The sequence below is a fragment of the Oryzias melastigma genome, linkage group LG4 (assembly GCF_002922805.2).
Source record: "Oryzias melastigma strain HK-1 linkage group LG4, ASM292280v2, whole genome shotgun sequence".
In the NCBI taxonomy this organism is placed as follows: domain Eukaryota; kingdom Metazoa; phylum Chordata; class Actinopteri; order Beloniformes; family Adrianichthyidae; genus Oryzias; species Oryzias melastigma.
The window spans coordinates 15,057,257-15,080,792 of record NC_050515.1 but is presented as its reverse complement, the minus strand read 5'-3'; the positions used below and the strand labels follow the sequence as shown (position 1 = coordinate 15,080,792).

General features: G+C 34.4%; 1 protein-coding gene across 1 annotated transcript in view; it reads right to left on the bottom strand.

The window, feature by feature from the left end:
- pde4ba (phosphodiesterase 4B, cAMP-specific a) overlaps positions 1-23,536 on the bottom strand; it is a 169,849-nt gene that overhangs the window by 130,652 nt on the left and 15,661 nt on the right. Inside the window, exons 2-3 of the mRNA XM_024278666.2 lie at positions 22,965-23,059; positions 9,280-9,518 (exon numbers count right to left, since the gene is read on the bottom strand). Of these exons, the coding sequence (XP_024134434.1) occupies positions 9,280-9,518; positions 22,965-23,006 (281 nt within the window). The 5' untranslated portion in view covers positions 23,007-23,059. The remainder of the gene's footprint in view (positions 1-9,279; positions 9,519-22,964; positions 23,060-23,536) is intronic.

Here is a 23,536-nt window from a genome sequence, read left to right as displayed (position 1 = left end):
GGTTTAGCTTACAGTTTACAGAGTTAACACTTTATGTTTTTAGTCATAAAAGAAACTGGGGTTGTTTGATTTCTCAACTAAAACTTCCAGATTTGACTAACATTGAGTTCAAAAGGTATTAAGTTAACTTAGACATACAGTGTAACTACTTTCATTTTTTTTTCTTTTTTTTGCAATTTTAGAAAGTATGGCTAAAATAAAGTGAGTGAAGGAAATCTAAAAGATTTAAAAATAAATCCTCTATAGAACAACACTCGTTCAGTTATAATTTAGTTATAACTATATTATTATCAATAAGTATGTATCATATGGATTGTACTCTAATTGTTATTTGAAACAAATACTGACATTAAAAAATAATTACAGTTTTTTTTCTAAATGGCAAAGACTAGAAAACAACTTTAAGAAAGAAAATATGCCTTTAAATGGCACTTTTTAAATGATCTGACACAACAATGACACTTTTGGAAACAATTTATGAACTCTGAGACAGTTGTGAATTATTTTATAAATTAAATAATAATTTAATTACATTTTGAAATAATAGCATCATTTCATGTTTAATTGCCATTTTGATTTAGCCTATTACTATTTTGTTTTCAATTAATTTATAAGATTTTATTTTAGGTTCGTCACTAAAATACTCTTATTTAAAAAGCAGCTTTGGATAAATGTTGGACTCTAAAAGAATTATCTGAACATGTTTCTGTTGGTAAAGTTTTATAGTGTAAGCCTTTAATGTGTTGTGGCTGTTGACATATTTTTTCTCTGTCAAAGTCCAATTCTGTCAGCTCAGTCTGCTTTATGGCCTACATTACCCTGGCTGGCACAGATTCACAAAGACTCCAGGAAAACAGCAAAAACAGGAACTCAAACAGGAGGAGATCGCGGTAATGAGAACAGATAAACAACAGATTACAGGCATTTGTGTGTTTTAATTGCCGTTAGTGTTTGCAAATCTACAGAGGAGATATTAAACAGTTGTGATGCTGGCCAAAACTACTTCAAACTGAAAACAACAGGAACAAGTGTGCAGATTTCCACTGGGGAGGAAATGTGCAAGTATTTAAAAATATATTGTGTCACCTCACAGCCTGGCACTTGCTTGTTCGCTCACATAATATATATATTTTTTATGTATTAGCCAACATTTCAAATGATCTCACATTTTATTCTCCTATCTCTCAAACGTAGGTAGATCTGTTCTTCCATCATTTTCACCCTTAAGCCATGTTATAAAAACAAAAAAACTGCTGCTGGAAGTATTAAACTGATCAAATGTTTGTCTCACAATCAAAAATAACTTATATGTGTGTGTTTAATGGTTTTCAGGAGATTTCTCATCTCCAGAGGCAGAAAGCAGAACTGAGTTAAACGCACATCCCTGAAGGGATTAAGTCAAATGCTGGAAGTCTAAAGTAGTTAAATACACTGTCCTTTTTGTTTGTCTTTGCCTCTTTGCTTGCTAAAATGAAAAGTGTAAGATCCACCATCTTCCCACTGCCAATGTGGATTACCGACGCCCACATGAAAGCTGTGTGGAGCGACGGGGGGAAGAGGACGGTGCAGAACAACACGAAGCACAGCAAGTTCGCAGAGTCACAGTGTGGCCACTATCGCCCTAATGTCTTTGGAGAACAGATCAAAATGGGACTATTTAGATATTTTATGGAGACATTTTCCAAGGCAATACAGTAAAGCACTGCAAAACTAAAAAAAAAAATCATGTTGTTAACATACATTTGTAACATTTGTCTCATGATGGAGGAAATCAAGAAGATTAAGCTTAAAACTGTGTTTCTGAGTATATACATTTTTTTCAAATCGTTATAAATTATTAGTAGATGAATGAATGCAATTGGAGAAAGTTTGTAGGTTGATGTAGGACCTACAAGTGTCAGGTCACAAGCTCCCACTCCATCCACTTACAGACAACTAGATGTTTGTACGTCTTTGTTTTCTTTATCTGAGCTCTGGCTCAAAACTGTACATTTAGATAGCTCGGATATTGCTCGCCATTTTTGCTGTACCGGTAATGTTATCTTGGTCTTGTGAGGATCTGCTGGTGAGAGAGAGTGTAAACAAAGGGATGATGGGAAATGAGGGCAGGTTTACTCCTTAGAGGTGAAATGTTAATGAACTCCTGCCACTCTGAAGAAACCATGTACTAGAAAACGGAAGGTTTATGGGTTTTTCAAAATAAAAACACACAAAAAGGCATAACCATAATCAAAAGACCACTGGGAACGCTTTGAAAATGGATCAAAAGATGATAGAAGTGAAACTTTAAATTGAACCACTTTGGGAAGCTTCTGTGTTAATGTAAATGTGGACGTCTTTGGGACCAAAAATGACATTTAAAGAGAAAAAAAAGCCTGTATTATTCATCACTTGCTAATGTTTAGAAACTCCATTATTTGCAGGATTTTTAAAGGTTGTGCAGAAATTGCATAACAAAGCTGGAACATCCACTCACTATAAATACCTTTAAACACTAATGTTCCTGGAGTGGATACAAGCACAATCAATTATTTAAGCATTGGCCTTTTTCTCTTAGGTAAGACACTGGCGATGTCTTTCCATCAACTTCCGCTCGAGTTGTTTGCGGCGTTTCTGAACAGAAGAAAAAAAGACCTGTCATTCTGTGTCTCAAACCAGGAGGCACAAGAGCTGATGTGGAATGAGCTGTTAGCACGGAATACAGGAGACACAAGTGCCTCCTCGCCTGTCACCACGCTTACCTCAGCCATGCTGCATCTCTGCTGTTTCTCTGTGTGGTTCTGAGCAAACACGAATCAAGTGTCAATACTGTCCCTTTCTATATTACAACAGGATATGAACCAATTGGGACAGCTCACTTCCAAACCTGAAGCAAACATGTCATACCTGATGACACAGAAACAACAGAGCCGAGTCGTGGCATGACTGTGACGTAAGACTTCCACATACCTCGCGCTGAGCGACTTATTTCCGCTTGGCCAGACATAGTCATTACAAAAACCCCATTAAAAATTAAAAGCAAATTTCCTGTCAAATGTGTACGCAGAGCACTCAGAGCAAAGTAAGCCCACTCACTAAAATACTTCCAAGATCATTTCAAAGTGCAGTGAGTGAAAAATGTAAATCCTCCTCTCCAGTGATTAATCAAACCTCCAATCAAACCCAAATCTCTACTTATCAAAATTGCACATTTAGAGCTTATTTTGTCCCCAAAAAAGTCCTTGCTTTTGTGAATCGCTCACTTTTAATCCCTGTTGCCTCATCTATTTTCACAGGTTATTAAGTTACATGTTTATTACAAGCATGGTGGTGAAAGCTGCAAGCAGAGTGAAGAAATGAATACTATGCTGTAGATTCCTTTAGTGGCTTGTTTGTAAATGTTCAAAGACAAGACTGCAACCCTGATTACATCTGAAAGTTATATATTTAATATTAAAAATACATAAACAAATTCATATGGAATCGGAATCCTTTATCATCATTACAAAAGTAAATTGCAACAAAGTTAGCGTAGCTCAAGAATGACAGGAATAAGGAAATAGAAAAAGCAGTAGCTGTGCAAAGATGTAATTTATAAATGGAAAATAAAGGAATAGGGCTGGAAAAAACCGAAAATAGCAGCAACAATTTTTTTTTAGAATCGTTAAACTGATAAACCATCCTAGACCAAAGAAGAGGTTCATGGAAGTAGCCAAGGAGAACATGAGTGTCATTTAATTTGGCAGAAAGTTTTACGGCAGTCTTGCCCAAAGACCCACACTAGAGTAATCTCATCGCGCCCCCCTGGGAAACAAACCCTGGTTTTCTATGCACTTGTCCTGCAACTGAACAATCCAACAGCTTAACTAATAAGGTATAATAATATAAGTTAAAAGAAAAAAAAGTATAAATTTAAAGTTATAGATCCAGGACAAATCAAGGTAAAAAAAATAAATAAAAAATTAGGAGAGCAGGCAAAAATAATGCATTTTTCATTTAGTTCTCCATGCCTCTGTTTGGTGCAGTGTGATTCATGTGTTGTTTCTCTTTCCCACTCCCCTCCGGGGGAGCGGCAGAGATTCCAGGTGGCTTGTCTGGGCTCCTGTCCTTGGTCGTGGACCTCGCCTCTGGCTTGACTCGCGCCCCCATCTGCTACACTAGTCAAACATGTAGTTGTAGAATCAGATAAGCTAATTCTTCTTTAACAGTCCTGGTACATCGGCTGTCCATCCTAGGAGAGAATCCCTCCTTCATGTGGAATTCCCTGAGGTTTCTTCTTCTTTTTTCCAGAATCTGATTTTTTAGCTGTTTTTCCTCACTGAGAAGGAGGGTCTAAGGGCAAAGAAGCCCGGTTTAGTTTAGTCTGTTAACCTAGTTTAGCAATCAGCTATTGTTTATATTTTGTGATTGATTTTATGTCTTTGGAAAATTACCGATCTGAGACAACTGTCTGCAAATAAAACTGAATTGAATTGAAAAAGGCTGAACCACACAGGATTCAACATGTGATCCTTCCAGGAGAGGCTGAGGACTACAGATGCATGGCAACGCAGGCGAAAGCCATCAGGTAATCAACGCTCAGGAGGAGCGTAGCTTACGTCTGGCTGAGAAAATAAAGGCTCAGGCAGAAAAGAAAACGGCGGAGCAGGAGTCAAGCCAGGATAGCTGCGGGTTCTTGTTTCAGAGGGGTAATTTCATTTTCATGGATGCCTGTCAATGTGTCCAGCCTTGGCGGGGAATAACACAACTCAGCCTGAGTGCTGCTCTGTTCTGATCCACCTGTGCACACACTGTATTACACCTAATTAGTAACCTGTTCCAACAAAAAATGACAGACTGCATACTGTGTTTCTCCATGGAACATTCTCTTTTTTTTATCCCAGCCTTTTAAGGTAAGATCTCTCAATGATGAAGAGAGTCTTCTATGCACTGATGGTTGTTATGACATCTCATTAGGGCACTAGAGTTCAATATTTCATCATATTTGCATAAAGCTACATTTTTGGCTTGAATACTAAACGATAAATCTTTTTTCTTTTTTGCTTACAGCACTTTTTATTCCATCACCGTGTACATATTATATGTGCACCCACGTTCTTCCTTTGGTCTGTTCTTTGCATCACACGCACCGATACATGCAATTCTCAAGAAGTGGAACAAATCCCTCCAGCTGGACACAGAGTTTCCATAATCGATGCACAAGGCACCCTGAGTCTCCATTGTGCACATCAGCAGAAAAATATAATTGAATCCCAAAATAACCTCCTCCCACATCCTCATTTTGTTCCAGAGTCACTTGAATAAGTAGTGTTGGAGTAAAGGGCATCCAGAGGGAGGACATGGAGATGTCTTAGAGGAGGGATTGTTGAAAAATTGCAGTATATGTTTGCAGCTGCTGGCTCAAGGCTCAGCAGAGTGGAGAGTAATTAGACCCTGAAGAAGGTTTTGCTGACCATTACCTTTCTCAGCAGTGATGCCGGATGGGGACACTGTGAGATGGCTTTTAATCTGTTCAGGCCTGAGGAGCTCCGGTGCACAGGTGCACTCACATGTTGCATCAGGTATTAATGGGCTAAAAGAAATGTGCAATGAGAGGGAAAGAGGCAACAGTGATGCTGACATGGGATACCACTTAGCTCAGGTGTGATAGAGAAAAGTCGATTTATAATCCAATATACTTCACATTTACAAACAAAAACCTCTTAGATTCTGAGATGATAGCTTTAAAAAATGTTAGAACTATTATTTACGGCCGGATTTAAAAAAAAAACTCAAATTAACATTTAAATCAACCTTATGTGACTCTGATAATTGTTCCTTCCCTTTAAATGCGTTGGAACATCATTTTACTGCCCCCTTCTGGTGGCACTACAACCTGCAGTTATCAATTTGTCAAAAATATTCTAATTTGTTCTATTTTTGTGCATCATTGTCTTCTTTAGACCAAGACATCAATATCAAATGTGGAAGGAATAAACCTATAAAAAGAGCATAAAGTGGAACGACAGAGGTTTTTAGTAGGTTATTTCAATCTGATTTATTAATGAAACGATGTTTGTCCATATTGGATTTTCCCTTGCATAATATGAACAAAACAATGACATTTTATAATGTCATTGTTGTGATAACTCTAAAACTCATCTACAAAAGATAATTAAATCCATGGATTAGCTGTCAAAAAACAATGGAAAGATTATGTAGCTGCACTTTGTGTTATTACTGCATTAACAGGTAGAATTAAGAATGTCATTTTTGAGGCTTTGGGCCCAAAATCCTTTACTTTTGTTGGATTTTCATGAAATTATTAAGGACTTGGGCTACAGGGAGTGTTGTAATGGGACATTTTCAGGCGAAACTCAACAACAATTGCTTTGTATATCAGCGTTACAGACTTTTACAGTCCCTGGAGCAACAGTGCTGATATGAACATTTTTGTAAAATTATGTAAAACTTTACGCCAAAGGAAAGAAGAATAAAGTTTGTTTGGGAAAAACAGTATTTGCAACAAAATAAAAAAAAAAATACATTTAAACAATTATTCTTTGCTAATAGAAGAATTTATAGTGAATTCTCTTTACATTTCTTTATAGATATATTTCACTACAACCATCTGATACTACATTAGTCTTTACAGTCCTGTATATTGGCTTGTTTGTTGCACTTAATCAAATTTCCCCTATCACAATAAAAGCTTGGATAAATAAAATCTAGCTTTTTTCGTCAGTATATCAAACAGATATTGCAACCACGTGCTTAGGTGATTATTAAGAAATTAGTTATTGGTTGATGTTTGGAATTATAAATTTCAGTTCTTTCTTTCCCAATTTTCTCCTATTGTATCCTACATCGGTAGAATGTTTTGTGCTTTTTTTCTTTCTTACTTATTGATTTATTTGTTAAAAGGGGTAGACAATAAAAGTCTTTCTTCTTTGTGTCCTCTTTTCATTTTTTTTAAGTTTAAAACTCAAAGTTGTATTGCATATTTTTCGTGTTATTGAATAAAAATGAAAATAAAATTAAGAAAAAATCAAAGTTTTCATTTAATTAGGAGGATTTAATTGTTATTTTTAAACAATTATAACCAAATCCTGTAACAATGTTCTTCAAAATAATCAAATTTAATTCATTTGAATCTACAAATACGGCATTCATCATCAAAAACATTAAAAATAATAGTTCATAAAGGAAAGTAATGCATTTTTGTAAAAAATGGCTTATGATAAACAGCATGAACCAAGTAAATATGTGAGTAATTTGAAAAAAAAACTGCACTTTCAGGGTTAATTTCCTCTGTATTTACTGGATCAGGGATGTTGAGACCAATTAGAGGTGCAAATTACACAGTTCAGCCATCTCCTGCTGTGTAAGGCAGTTTAAATACCACAGTCAGATGATGTTAAACCCTACAATAAACACCGAGCTCTAAGCTTGTGTTCACACAGATTAGCATAGAGTGAGCCAAAAGTCTTTTGTTTGGAATGATATAGTGACCCACAATTAATTCATTCAAGCTTAAAAAAAGTTTTTAAAAAAGGCAATTTGATCAGAAAAAAGGGCTTTTTTGGGGCAGCTAATCCTCACATTTATATAATATATATGTTTCAAATCTTGTTTGGACTTTTATCTGTATGCATAAATGACGTTTCATTTTTTTACTGATTAGCATTATCTTATTATCATTGATGAAGCTAAAATGAGTTCAGTCCTCTGCAGCTGAAAGGCCCCTGGAGTCATTGTGTCTATAGTAAGATCACACGCAGACACACATGAGACTCATGCCCAGGAGCAATCAGCACTGATTAGGTGGCTCAGTAAACACATACATCAGTTTGATGAGACGGGATAACTGGCTCCTACCAGGACTCAGACACTCGCTGCTGGTGTTAATATCAGAATTTAGTGTCACATATTTATGGTTTCTGCTCCATATTGTGCCACATAGTCCAACACCTAATGTCTTTGGAAATCATAGATTTATTTTTGATTATTAAAATATATTTATTCTGCAAAAATATATTTTGACATTAGCATAATTCATTTTATTTTAATAAAACTATTAAAATAATTATCAATATTCATTTATAGGCTCATATAAGCATGACGAATGCAGACATTAATCTATATGATTTACTAGTAAACTCGTATACTTCCAAGCGCCTGTTTAAAGGGATTAACAGTCATATGATTGCATACAAAAAAATAATAAGAAGAACAAAATGTAAAGTTTTTTGGTTATTGATGAAAATTGATGACAAGAAGTGTAGATGAAAGTTTGTAATTGACCACAAGTGAAGTTGAAAATCCCACGGTAAAAAGGTTTCTTAAAAAATATTGAGGAGTATCGGAATATTAAGCAATTTTAAATATATTTTTATTTACAACACTACATATTAGTGTACATGAGGACTGAGGTATATAGGGAAACATCTACTAAACCTCCCTACAACCACTATGCACACAACAAAAACAGGCCATTAGAATTATTTAGACCAGCATTTCATTCTATAAGTCAAAATTATTAAAATACAGAAATAGAAAATAATACAATGTGAACTACAATATAAGCTACTTTCATAGCACATAACCATTTCTTACTAAGAAAGAAAAATTACATCAAGCTACATCGTGTGAAGACAACCCAAAAAAGTACGTGGATTTCTGTCTGTTGAGTGAGGTTGAAAGTATCAAAATGAATAAAAATATTACACAATTAAAAAAAATACTAACTAAAAATCTTGGAAACCTATATATTAGAAAATGAGAAGCTTGATAGAAAAATATACAATAAATCATGTTCAAGTTGTTTTGGTACCTTGATGCTTTTTTAAATTGTATTTTGTCAAATAATCTTTTGTTCTTCTGTATTAATGCAAATAATGAGTATTTGCTTAAGGTGTAAAAATGAATGTATAAAATAAAGTTATATTTGTGTTAGGAATACTAAGATTTTCTTCTACTCTCTCTTTTTTGGGTAGTTTATCACTTACTGTTTGGTATGTTTATTTAACGATCATATTTAGTGTTTGAAAATGATATCAAGTTGTGACATTTTCCTTCCTAACGTGAAAAAAAAGTTATTTATAATAACCTGTCAGAACAACAGGAATGTGTTAACATTCATCAAAAAATAAGTTGAATGAACATTTAATGTTTGGTCTAACACTGGAGTACAGTAGTAGCTCTAAGGTTGTAAGCACTTGATATTGTGATTAGCATGCAGTAGCTGAAAAAAAAAATATTACCAACTATTTACAATAATAAAAATAAAAGTCAAAGTTCTATATTGTTTGTCGCACTCACCACTCTGGATCCACAGGAGTTATATCTATCCTTGGAGGAGCTCCAAATGGCAGAGATGTTGGCCTTGCGATGATCTCACTGTCTGGTGTTCGTGACCTCTCTCCCTGACGCCATGACAACGGGGGCAGCTGCAGGTTGCCCGAAAAACGGCGTCGGCCTCGCCGCAAGTCAACAGCCAAAGTGCAAGACGGAGAGGTGAAAGACTCACTGTGGCAGCAGTCGGTAGGTTCTTTGCTGTCCTAAGAACAGAGGACACGAGCATATCAAAAGATAAGTCAGTACATGTATTTTAACTAATAAAATATAAAAAAAAATCTTAATAAGAGTCAAAAATTATTTCGCAAAAAACTGGAAAATGTGACTTTTCTTAAGCCCTGTCCAACTGAAGTCTTTAGGACTGTCATACTCTATTTGGCCACCAGATGGTGCTGTTACTTTATTTTTAAGACAGCTTGGAATCAAAAGCTGAAAGGATCAATGACTTGGTCATAATAGCCCCCAAAATTATAATAAAATAAAAAACTAAAAAAATAAATGTTATCTAACCACTTTAGTTGAAATTATCAATACAGAAGAAATCCAAAACATTCTACTGAATTTAAAGTTTCAATGCAAATAATTATATGTAAAAAGTATAATTTTTGTGTATTTAGTTTTAAAAAGTAGATGCATAAAACATTATTTGTCCATTAGAAAAATAATTCAATGCAACCTAATAAAAGGCAAACTTTATTGGGATCAAATTAGAATTTAAAGAACTTTTATTTCTCTTCAAAATTGAAATATGGTTCCATGATGTTTTGCATTTTCATTGCACTCTGGTTTCTAAAACTGAAATGTATTTACATACTTCATTTTCCTTAAGCAAATTGATGAAAACTTATATTCAGCTTTATCATTTAGCTGGACCGTCTAAATTAGGTACATTTTCAAAGTATAAATTACACAGAAGGAAAATAATAAGGGCAAGTTATTTGATTGTCCAATCAATTTCAAGTGTCTAGTCCACAGTTAACTTTTAAATTAGTCAGCTTTTGAGTGAAATCTGAAGCTGTATTTATGAAATTATTGACCCAAAACCTGTTATGAAAGGCTCTCTCCTTAACCCCGATTTAATCAAGGAAATCATTTATTTTTATGACTCATAGGAACTCCAACCTAAAGAGACGGTTCCTATTATTTACTTTGCGGTTTGTGATTAGGTAATGCAAGCATGTAGGAAAATGACATAATGAAGACTTTAAACAGTGGCTTATGATGAACAATCATCCTGTCACAGAATTGTTCTTCGAGAAAAGATGATCAATCAATCAGAGACTAAATAAATAAATAAAAAGGGATGGTTTGTCTTAGCACTGAGCATCAGTGTTTGATGGTTAAAATCACTAAAGGGTGCCAGAACAAAGATCCAGCTGCAACTTTTAAGAATTCCCCTATATTTTATAAACCTGCTGAACTCCATTCGGACAACTAAAAACAAAAAGATGATTTTCTTTCGTCATTTTTTTTATACATAATTATATGTGTATCCATATGTAGAGTACAGATGTGGAACAGAACCAGTTTACATTTAAGTGAAAGTTAAAGTCAAAGTCCCATTAGTTGCTACGCACCTAGATGTGTGAAAATTTGTTCTCCACAAACCCATAAATGCAATTGGCACTAAAATGAGAACAAAAGTCAAAGTTTTGAAAGCAAAGTTCCAAAATGTTCTGTTTCAATATATTTATTTTATGTGAATCAAAATTAAAGCATGTTCTTAGCTAAATTATTATTTTTTTTTTTTAAACTTTAGAACCCTTTAAAGTCAAAAACTTTGTCGACCCTTGATCTAGAGGAATGGGGGAGAATTTATAAAACTTTTTTTCTTTCTCCCTTTTAAATTATTTTTGTTTCTTTTAATCTTGTTCTATTTTTAAGCATATGTCAGAAATAAAATATCCTATCATCACATTTCATATTATGATAAGCTTGTTCTATATTTTTGTCTTTCCCATTTATTTTTAGATTGATTAAACACAGTACAGCACTGTGATTGTCAGGAATGTTAGTTTTTAAATTAGTTTTATTATTTTTGGCCCTTTGTTACTCCAAATAATTTTGACATACAGAATAAAAAAGGTTAAATATGGAAGGTTCACTATGTGCAATACACAGTAAAAACAAAAGTGCAGTATATTATGAAAGTTTGTCTGTTGTGACTCCACAGTAAAGTCTTTCTGTCAATCAAGTACTACTCATAGTTAAAGGAGTTATAAAAATATATAAACCTCCATTGTTGTGGTTGATTTGAAAGGAGCAGCAAAATCACTGTCATTATAGTTTAAAATATGACTTTTTGCACTTTTTTAAGTAGGTTCGTTTTTTATGAATCCTCTCTAGCATTTCAAGTATCAAGTTTGAAGTGTCTGTCTTTGACTGTTTCTCATTACTGTGAGTCTTCTAGGACTTACAGTAAGTCCAGACTGCAAAGTAGTTTTCACATTAATTAGTCATGACAGCTTGCAGCTACTTTTCTTCCAACATTGATGAGGAGGTTTTCCGTGTTTTACTCACAACTTGTTTTTTATAAAGATATTGGGAGCATCCCATCGTTCATCTCATCTATGATAAATAATCAAAAGAGGACAGAAAACATGTAACGTTCACACAACTGAAAAATATTATTGATTTTTTTTAAAAAGTTCCCTCTTTTTCCCCATACCAAACTCTTTAGTCATGTGGTTTTGCTGGAAAATATCCAAGCAATCTTCGTGCTAAAAGCTGGGTATACAGCAGAAAGTCCACCACAGGAAACCATATAGATATTCATTCCCATCATGACAACTCGAGCTGCATGAACGTTTTTACACTATGGGGAAGAAGCTCTGGGATAACAAAGTCCTCACAAAAAAAAAAAAAAAAAAACGCCTCAGCCGTGATCACAACAAGGACATCCTTCCTAAGAGGCGACATTGATAACCACACCACCTCAAACGCATTCATAAAACAGACAGCCGACAAATTACAAGCAGCGTATTCTCTCTATTGAAATGAGCTTTGAAAAATTGCATTAAGCACAAGCCAGAGTGAGATTGGTTTTCAAATGATTTATGCAATCATGAGCACGGCTTGTTGAAACATTTACGTCTCGGTGAGGTAATGGAATAATTAAAACAATGAATCATTCCTGGTGCTGGAAGCTAACACAGCTGGGAAACAGATCAGAGTGGCAACAGGCCTGACAAACATGTCAAGCGTCAAAAGGTAGCAGGATTACAACATCAAGTTCAAGCACACAGCTAATGACACCACGGCTGTGCAGCCTTCCCATTAGGGGGTGTAAGGTTTTTTTTAACAATGATTCACTTCATATTATAATTTGTAGTTGCAGACAAGATTCATAGTAAATGTTGGTTCATTTTGACCCGATTCAATCGATTAACTAACCTAAGATCAATCTTAAGACAAAAATTAAATAGTGTGACATAAAGTTCATCCCACTGTTGTCTTACCACATAAAAATGATAGGAACGGAACATTATCAGAATATTATACCACACTGTCTTGCAACTTTTTGACTTATGGGCCACATTTAATCCCCGGGCTGTAGTTTATCCACCCCTGCTGTATGGTCTGCTAAATTCAACGTGTTTCCATACATTGTAATAATGGTTGAACATTTTTTTGCTGACACCAAGTGTGTGTCTGCTATGATGGAACTTTTGTCGGTTTTACATTATTGTAAAATGAACCTGATGTGCCTCAATCCAAATTGGGGCTGGGTTGATAAAATTAGTTTATCAATCTGAATCGATCTAACCTTAATAGATAAATCCAGAAAAGCAGAGATTAGTCTAACACATAATGCTAAAGCTTTCTAGCTTGATGCTCAGGTATAATAGGATTCCCCAGAGGATGGCTTATACTAATTCTTGGTCGACATAATCATACATTGCTGAATAAATGAGCCTCTTTACTCAGAAATATGAATTTTCTAAACACTTTGAGAAAATGTATTTTTTAAAGTAATCATTTGTTAGCACAGTTTTTTGCTCATACTTTCTTCTTCTGGAATAAGGTGTAATGCTATAGTGCAATCGCCACCTAGTGGCCAAACTGAAACGGCCTCCAGGAGAGGCAGAACAATTGTTGGAGCTTCAAATCCAGGTTCCACTGTATGGGATTAACAATCTCATAATTTCACAAATACATTTTACAGTATGTGAACTTTATCAAATGAATATTAATATCTTTAAGACATAAATATAGACTCTTAACGTATTTCTAAAAAAAATTGTCTAAATGTGTAAACTCAAAATTTAATTAAATTGAATTGAACTGAGAGGATCAAAAGAATAAAAAAATAGAATCAAATCCATCCAAGCTCTGTTGAATCGCATTAACTCGATTCTAGAACTTATTTGTAATATTCAGCCCTAATCTAAATGATATTCTCCATAATAGATATAATCAATTTATTTTGTTATGAAACAATTTTTTTTAATGGTATAGTTTGATACAATTAACAAATTGCCTCAGGCAGGTGGATCTAGTTTGATCATAAGAAAACAAATGGATTAATCAAATAATTAATTCATGTATTAATTGATTAATCGTTACACCCCTAATTCCCCAAAAGGTAGAATTTCTATTTTATAAAAAAAGGAAGATAAAAAGTCACAATTTGCTTTCTTGAACTATTAAATGTTTCCCTGCAGAGCTAAAAACCAAAAAGGGCAGAACAAGTTTTATGTCACCTTGGAAAAGAATGTGTGTGAAATGTTGTTAATAAGAAAAAAAAACAGTGATGCAGCACTTCTACTAACACTGAGCGGCATAAATAGCTCCCAGTGGAGATAATACAACACCAACTCAGACAGACATCTCTCCTGTTCCCTCCTTAACCTTCAACTTTACTCTTCAATTACTTTAATGGTGATTTCCATTTCTCTGCATAAAAATGACCCTCTCCCACCTCCTTCTTATAATATTGTTTTCCTCTTTTAGTTCTACCTGTTCATAAATTGAAAAAACTGTATAAGATGTTCACAAAGCTGGCTTTTATGTGACTAAGGTCCTTTTAAAACAACCAATTTGAAATGATCAATTCCGAACATGAATCACACTCTCATTGAAAGTAAGTTTTAGCCTGAAGAACACTGTGACTCCTGAAATGATACATTCATGAGTCACTTTTCCCTCATTCAGAATAAAGACGTATTTTTCTCCCTTCTGTCACAAAATTGAAAGGTAGAAGGTCATTTTGGTGAATAAAGCAGGATGAAACAGAACTATGTATGAACTCAAGGTCGGAACCAATTTCACTGCTGTGAGTCAGACTCATGGATGAAAAGTTTCTTGGTTTTTAATCTTTGTAAAGACTTATGAGGAAAGGCATACATACAATCTGTGAATGTTCAAAATATGAGTTTGTTCTTTTTTATGGATTGAAAAGTTTTCTTGATGTACATAAATAAATAACAATTTGAGTATATATTTTTTTTCTTTATTTCACCATGTCCACCTGCAAAACTGTTAAAATGGTCTTTTTTCCAAAATAGATATGTTTTGTGCTTATACAGCATCTGTATGCTCTACTTTCAGAGCAGGAAACATCACTCTGCAAAAATAATGCTTGTTTTCTGGGGGAAGTAAATGTAAAGTCACAGTCAAGGCAGCCACGACATTTCTACAATTACTGACATTCCATTTTTAAGGCTATTCAATTCAATCTTGGAGAACAAGAAGAAGTGATTTAATCACACAACAAATGTAAACCACTTTAGACCGACTTAAAACAAATCTTTAAAAAATAACTGTGATGTTTTGGTATTTTATTGCATCTTCCAGTTACCTGATAAAACCAAATATCATTTAATTACATTTTTGAAAAATCTTGAGAGATTGGTATTAGTGTCTAAATCTGTTTATACATCTTAAAAGACTATTGCTGATCACATAAACAGTCAAAACTTAGAAATGAGAGAGGTTTGTAATGTTCGCCATAGATATTTAACTGTGAGAGACAGATTGTAAAAAAAAAAAGAATCATAAGTCATTCAAAAACACAGCGAAGGATGAGAGCAATACTTTGATTTACAACACAAATATTGACATTTTTGCCATTGCACTAGTACTCATCATCATCCATCAAAGGAGACGTCGGTGTCTTATTCAGGCCATGGAGCAGCAAGCTATGTGGGAGCGACTACGGATGAAGTGGTTTTAGGGAAATGGTGGTTGTTGATTTTACACAGGAGCAGAGGATCCATCAATTCCACATGACACGCTCAACATTTGATGAGCTGTGTGATGCTGTGGGACCTGATGCACGCTGGTCATGTGACTCATTTAATTAAAAAAGTAAAGTGTTTCTATTTCTATTGCAGTTTAGCAAAATATATCTATTTCAATACACCTCAAAAACGACTTCATCCAACAGCAAAAACCTATTTTTTTTTTGATAAATACGAATTTTTAAACATTTTCGTGTTTCCATTAAGCAGAATTAATATCGCAAATCCAATTACAGTCAGTGGAAACGTAGCTACTGAAAACTGAGGGCCTTCTGCAAGCAAAGAGATTTTGTTTTGATGTGTTTAAAATATTGATAAAAGCAGATTTGCTTCAACCTCTCGTTTTTAGTATCTTACTTACATTGTAAAATTTTCTGAATGGAGACTTTAAGTGTACATAAAGTCTTTTGACTGATGTAAATTGAACTTTTGTCACTACAAAATTTACCTTAAAAAATAATTGTCAAAAAATATCTTAATTCCTGCTTGTATTATTTTAACCTCAATCAAATAATTTCTATCTGGATAGTAAAAAGTAGCATAAATGGGCAAATTAAGTTGACTTAGGTCTAATATTATGCACATACACATAGAATATTATCCTTCTTTTGTCTTGTTCAGGAAGATATGACCCATCAAAAGAGATTCAATTCACAGCTTCCTCAACAACATCCAAAGAACCTCTGCACCTTTGGCTTGCTGACCCTGAGGTAACGAAACAACAGGGGTGACATGATCGCATCATCTGAGAAAACAACACCTGCTTCCCAGTAAAACACTGCAGGTATTACGGAGGAAACAGAGAGAGAATGATTTATGCTTGGTGGGAAGCAAACAGGAAAAGAGAGAAGAGGAGTATGCAAACACAAACCAAAAAGGTTTGGAGCAACAGGGGGTAAGCTCATAAGGGAGGGACCAAAGACGAACAGAGAAAGAGAGAATAGGAGGGATGTGAAAGATGAGAAAAACAAGGACGACGGAAAGGAAGACATGGTAGCACTATGAGACCAATTAGCAGAAATGATCGGTATACCATGAAGTCAGGTATTTATATAGATATTGGTGCCTAGCAATACATCTAAACATCTGTGCTTTTTATGAACATCCAAGAACAAACGCCCACCTGAGAATTCAGCCAGATGCAAACAAACGTGACAAACGGTTTGCAGATTTCTTTAGGGTGATTGTCTTCCTGTTTGCTTTTTATTAAGTTTTTTTAATGTGATGCTTTAAAATGCAACCAAAGAGAAAAATGAATCAGCAAATAAAAACATACAAAACTGCACTTCAATATCTGGTTTAAAGAAACATTTTCATAGACATTCCTGTCATCTTTAATGAAAAGGCCATTTCAGGACCGTTTGCCCCATTCAGTTGGATTTATAGTCTGCTAAAAGTGATAAAACATTCCTCTGAGGTTGACAAGAGAGCAGGATATTAATAAAATTGTTGGGTGAATTATTACTCCTCTTTCTCTCTTTAATAATATTTTTTTATTGCTGTGAAATAGCCTGCGTCTCAGACGAGAGACAACACACAACGCCGACTTTCTCTTGCCACAGTAGAATGCATGACGTGAGATAAATTTAGCTCTGTGGAGCGTTCAGCACAAAAACATCCAGGGAAGATTTTGCTGAGGGCTATTTTCAATGAATTGAGTTTTATTTATTTGGCGCACGAAAACAATTTGACTAAAGAAACACGAAAGAAGCAAGAAAACACATCTCCTTTTGTGATTCTTCAGTTCAAAGACCTTTTACTTTAAAATTCAAAATTTAGCATTAAATCAAGTATATAAAGTTTTTGATTAATTTTAATTAATTTTAACTTGATTCATAAAAGTCATCAACAATAAAATACATATTCCAAATGAATTAAAAAGGTTATTATATATATAAAAATGTATTTAAAAATTCTAGCTTATTTTTTTATTTATTAAAACGATTAAACACATATTTATCTGTAAACAGCTAATTAAATAGAAAGCTGTTTCTAATATGTACCACAAAAAATGGATACATTGATGGAATAAGTCTGGCTTTGGTGTTAAAACTACTTTTAAAAGTACAACTTACTATGTTTAATTTGGCACTTTTTTAGAACTTAGTTCATTTTGCACGCAGCAGTGATCCGGTTGCATTAACACAGATGAATGCTCTCATTTGAGTAAAGATAATTGCAAAAATCTCCTTAATGCAGCTAAAAACGCTGAAAAAGGCAAACGCGAAGGGTGAGGGCAAAGAAGGGAAACAAAAAAGTAATCGCATGAAAGCAATAAAATATAAGACTTCTTTATAGGGTTTATTTTAATCACAGACACAATGATGACATTTAAAATATCAAGAGTACTCCTGTTTTATAATTCCAAATTAACTCTGTTGGGTATTGCATATATTTTTAAAAACATACAGTATGACTTAAAAATTAATGAAATATTGTCAAATTCTTCTTTTTACATTCAGCTTTCATCATACATATAAAGTTTTTGCAATTTCTTCCAGTATTTTAGACTCTTTATTTTTGCTCATAAGAAAAACTAAATATTATGACGTGGCTTCATTTGCAGTAAAATTATTTACATTTCCAAAACCCTCCTGAATATAAAAAAGGGCAGGGAAGGGTCAGACAGCATTATTTGAGCATCTTTCATTCATTCAGAGATGAGTCCATTTATTATTTAGCATGAGCAATAGTTATGTTAGGCTGCTTGTACATCATCTGTAATATACTTCATTAATTTATTTCAAAATATTGAAAAAATTGAACAAAATGACACTAAGAAAATTCATGAGATGGACTCTATTACCAAAAGTATTGTCTCATCCATCCAAATGATCAGAATCAGGCGACCTAATCACTTGGTCTGGCCACAGGTGTATCCAATCAAGTCATCAGGTATCATGACTGTTTTTTCAAACATTTGTGAAAGAATGTTTTGCTCCAGGAGCTACAGTCAACTAACTTGGACATCTTGGAGACCCTCCTATCAATCAATTATCACGCTCCTGCTTTCCTGCCACTGGACTGTCACAGTCTGGGCGGCCACTGATCAATGTCAAAATATCATCAGGATACCTTAAAATTTGACCTTTTTCTAAAAATATGACTGCTGCCTCACAATTACAAATGCAGCCTCGTGGCCACCGGACAAATTTGCTGAAAAACTGCATTTTGTCCCAAACGGGAAGACAGATGGTCCCAGGAGCAGCAGGCAGGTTTATTAGTTCAGGCAGGAGGACAGGAGCTAAAAGTCCACAAAACTAAATCAAGGTCAAACGGGCAGAGGTCAATCACGACAGTCAATCATGGTGTTTTTTTTTTTCATCTGCTCCTGATTCATCCAAATACAAAAAAAAAATACTCAGGAATACAGTTTTAATCGTAAATGATTTTAAATATGTGTTTAAAAAGACCAAAAACACGATTTTAAGTGAATTAGGTCATTAAGTGTATTACAAGGATACTTAAGCTGCACTAATAGGAAGGCAGCATAACTTAAATTTACTTTGTCATGTGTGTCCCAAATTAGTCTGAAGTATACAGTTAGAATATTTTCTATACTACAAGTACATTGTTTATGGTGTACTTGCTACACATTTTCTTAAATATGGTATTTTATCAAATATACTAAAAATAAACTTCAACAGTATAACTTTTTGTTCAATATTTCCAGCTATTTACTCGTTGTTCTTTGTTAAGTCTGAAGAATATCAAAGGTGACAAGAAAGGGTTAGACTGACAGGCAAAGTTGACCCTAATCCCAGAGGTTTTTGTTGTTGTGGTAACAAGCACCCTTCTTCCTGACCAGATTTAAAAAGAAAAAAAAATGAAACAGTAGTATGAGATAGAGACTGAAACAATGCAGTCAGGCTTCATTAAAAAGGAAGAGGTGACTGAGAAAGGTCGCCATACACCGAGAATGTGGCAAAATGTTAATAGAAAGGGCTCAGTACATCAATGGTCCACCATTTATTGAGACAAATGAAACAACCGAGCATGAGCTCTCAGCATGAAATGCTATTATTGGAATGTGGCAGAAATCAGGAGACTCTCCTGGGAAAAGACACTAAAAAAATGTTAACTTCATAAAGAAAATCTCCAGTCGAGACACAAACAGGGTCTATCCTGCTGTGACACAACTGTACAAACCACCATGCTGTCAGCATTCACGTCCAACATCTCCAATTAGGGAATGAATAGCTGCTCAGTTTGACCCTCACCCCACAGTCGAAGCCTGAGAGGGCAGGAGAGATGCTGAATGACAGAATAAGTGATGAGGGTTACAAGGATTAAAAAAAAAACAAAAAAAAACAGGAAATTCAGGAGAGCAAAATGTGTAAAAAAGGTAACAATCTGTTCCTACAGCAAACACTCAAACTCAGCCGATCTGTCCACTCTAGCTGTAGCAGTCTGCAGCAATCACCAATTGAGTTCTCTATAATTACCGTATTTGGTTAAACTTATTCACTAAAACCACTTATTTGAAGAGTTTCTTTTCATGCTGGGACACCAAAGAGTCTGAAGGTTTTTCAGGAGCTGGTAGGTTCAGGAAGAACCAGTTTAAATCAGCTTCAAGATCTCGTTTGAGCCCTTTAGGAATTAATTAAAAGTTTCTATACCATCAGTTGGTCAGGACTAATAGTTAGAGAGCAGACTCGCTCTTGCACTGAGTTTTAATACAATTTAACAGAGAAAGAAAAAATATGTATTTTGTAAAAAACCCATGATTTACAACCACTGTGCCTTATGTACCACAAAGGATTGTCAGGTGTACCGTCAGAAGTAATCCCATTTATCTACATCTGTCTTAGATGTGTTTATGTGAATTCTAACAGTCAGTTTAACAATAATCTTGTCATGTACATTCAAATTGCAACACTTTACATCATATTTTTTTAAAAAGGGGGCACAATCCATCAGTCAAAATATGTATGAATTCTGAAATGGTATAATATTTTTATAAAATTAAGTAATATAAAAATGTATTCACAATAAATCCATAGGCAGATTCGAGACACTTCTTTGTGTCCCTCTTTTCTACTTTATGGGTATTTATTGCCCAAAAAACACTGCAAACTTTGACTTTATAAGCTGAAAATAAAAATTCATTTGTTGACATGTCATTTTTTGAAAGTTTGGTCACACTTTATAATAAGATTTCTTAACAAGCTTTATTAACACATTACCAAACGTTATTAATGTGCTTATAGGGTGTTAGTAAGACATTAGTACATCAAGCCAAATAAAGTTTATTAACATACTTAGTAAGAATTATTAATATCTAAAGAGAGATCATTGTCTACATATTAATTTACTGCTTACAAGCTTAACAAATGTACTAACTATCTTTATCAACATTATATTGAGAGATTTCCAGCACCTCATCTAAAGTGTTACCGAAAGTTTTCATGCTAAAAATTGTCAGTAATTTTGAAAATGGACCTATTTCCAAGGTGTTATGACAAAAAAACAACTTGTTTATGAGATACAATCACAGTGCTTAATATTCTGATCATTAAATAACCTGTATGTCACAATTTTACTTTTGTTAAAAATGTAATAAAATTCAGAACATTGTTAAGTCATAATTTAAAAGAATAGTGAAATATTGTCTGATATTGTCTCGGGATGTATTGAGATACATAACGTATCATGACATGTGTACCGTGATACATTTTGTATCTCCAGACTCTTGCCAAACATAACACTAAAATATATTTGATAAGAATCTACAGCTTCACAAAAGATCTGATGCTGCAGCCAAAAAAACTGATATAATTACTCATACTTTTTTTGGATATGGGTTAACATTTGCTGAGAAGTTCACAAAAGAAAAGAAACAAAAAAACACAACTAATCAAGTCAATCCTATAAGAGGTACTTTCCTTAAAACCCACTCAGGTCATGTTTGTTCTGTTTTTTCAACTTACTGGAAAAGGGAGATAATAACTATATAGGTACTTACTAACAGAGATGAAAAAATACCAAGAATTAGCAAACAAACTTGTATAAAGTTGAGCTGTTAGTTTTTAAGTTAATGAGTTTTATATGTTCAATTCCTAACAGGACATTTCTAGATAAATTAGTGTTGATAATCCTGCAAAAAAAAAAAAAAGTTGAATTTTGATTCAGAAATACAACAAGATGTTTGTTGATTATTTACTTTTTTATTAAGGTTGACCATGATAGCTCCCACTTGACTCCTGATTGTGAAACCCTCCCCAAAAAAAAAAAAAAAACAAGCACACAAGGCCAGTCAATAACCAACTAAAATCATTCTTGATTAGTTAAAGAAGGAAGCTGATATGAAAAAAATCCTTTGTGGAACCTGTTTGCTAATCTCAGTCAATCAAAGGACCGAGCAAACAGAGGAAATAAGCTAAAAACGAAAATGAAACAGGACTTAACCATTGTTGGTGCATCTCTGCAGATGACTGTATTTTCAATTAGCAAAATTCATTCATTAGCAAAAATGGCACCAAAACCAATTAAATTCTATTATTAGAATGTTTTTATACTGCTTTAAATGTTACAGTGATCTTGGTTATCCTGAAAGGTGTTTTCAAATATGATACATATTTCATATATCTTAACATATGAATGTTCTTAATCAATATACATTTGAGCCTAAGATAAAAAAAGTGACAGATAAGTGACTATGTGATGTAGAATCTAATTAAAAGTAAAGAAAAAAGACCACAATGTCCATAATAACATGGAATAAGAAAGCTAAAAATAGATAGGTAGTGAGTAACACACGCCCACACATTCAGTTATGCAGCATAAAACACCCACAGCCAAAGGAAAGTTGACATGAACGCGTTGAGCTCTAATGCACATTACTGATTATTAAGGTGGATTTGCACATCAGTTGCTTTTTGATGCAGAGATGTTGAGCATCTGATGTTTCTAGTGAATGCATAGCTCCAGGATGTGCAGTTCTAGGGTCTAAAACTCACACTACTCCACGATTGGTTTACAAAATCTCTAAGCCTGGATGAAGTGAGAAGATAGAGACGTGCGAGGAGAAGGGGGCACATTATGTGAGCTACAGACTAAACAAAAGACGGAGTAAGAGATTCGCAGGGAAGGATAAGAAAGCCTTTCAGAGCACAGAGAAGCTGTCAAAACACAGGGAGGCTGACACAAACCAGAAAAACTGGGAGCTGCACGAGCTAAGTATACCAGTCCTTTTATCCTGGCTCAAAGCCACGAAGAGAGCGGAATTTGTCACTTTCAATGATCTTCAATCTCAACCCTTTTCTTTTGAGTTTACAAAAATATTTAAAATTAATCAATATTTCAGGTATTTAAAAGGAGCTTCCTCTTTGAAGAAAGGAAAGGTTGCAGATTTGCATGACATATATTATTTAAGTGGAGAAGGGTCTGGGGGACACGGAGACTTACATTGTTAGGAGATACTGTGAGAACACTCCTGCTCTTTCTCATTTTTCCGTAAAAACTCCCCGTGTCATCAAACAGCCACCGCTTCACAGAAAAACCTGGGAAACACAAATATAGAGAAAGGTTATTTTGTGAGAAGCTGAAATATGTTTCCATTTGAACGGTGCTAAATAATCTAAAGTAGTATCACATCCTTATATTCCCTAGTTTAAATTCTCTTAGATGGCACTCATCTACTTTTTTCAGCAGTAAGAAACCGATTCCCTGAGCATCAGTCTCAATATTAGCCATTTTCTCACTTGCTCTGTGAGTAGAACAAAGCAGTAAAAGGAAAACAACTTTGCCTTCACTATTACTCCTTTGAGGAACATGCATCGGCAGAGGAGCTCTGGTGTCAGACACATCCGAGTACCTCATGCTGCACTGGTATATGATGTGCGAGAAATTGCTCTAAACCCCACAGTCACATAAAAGACGGAGATGGAGGCCGACTTCCTGCTCAGGTGAGGGGATGGCTCCGTCGCTCAACACTTTCTAATTGGATTTTTATTGATATCATTCCCAGCGAAAGAAAA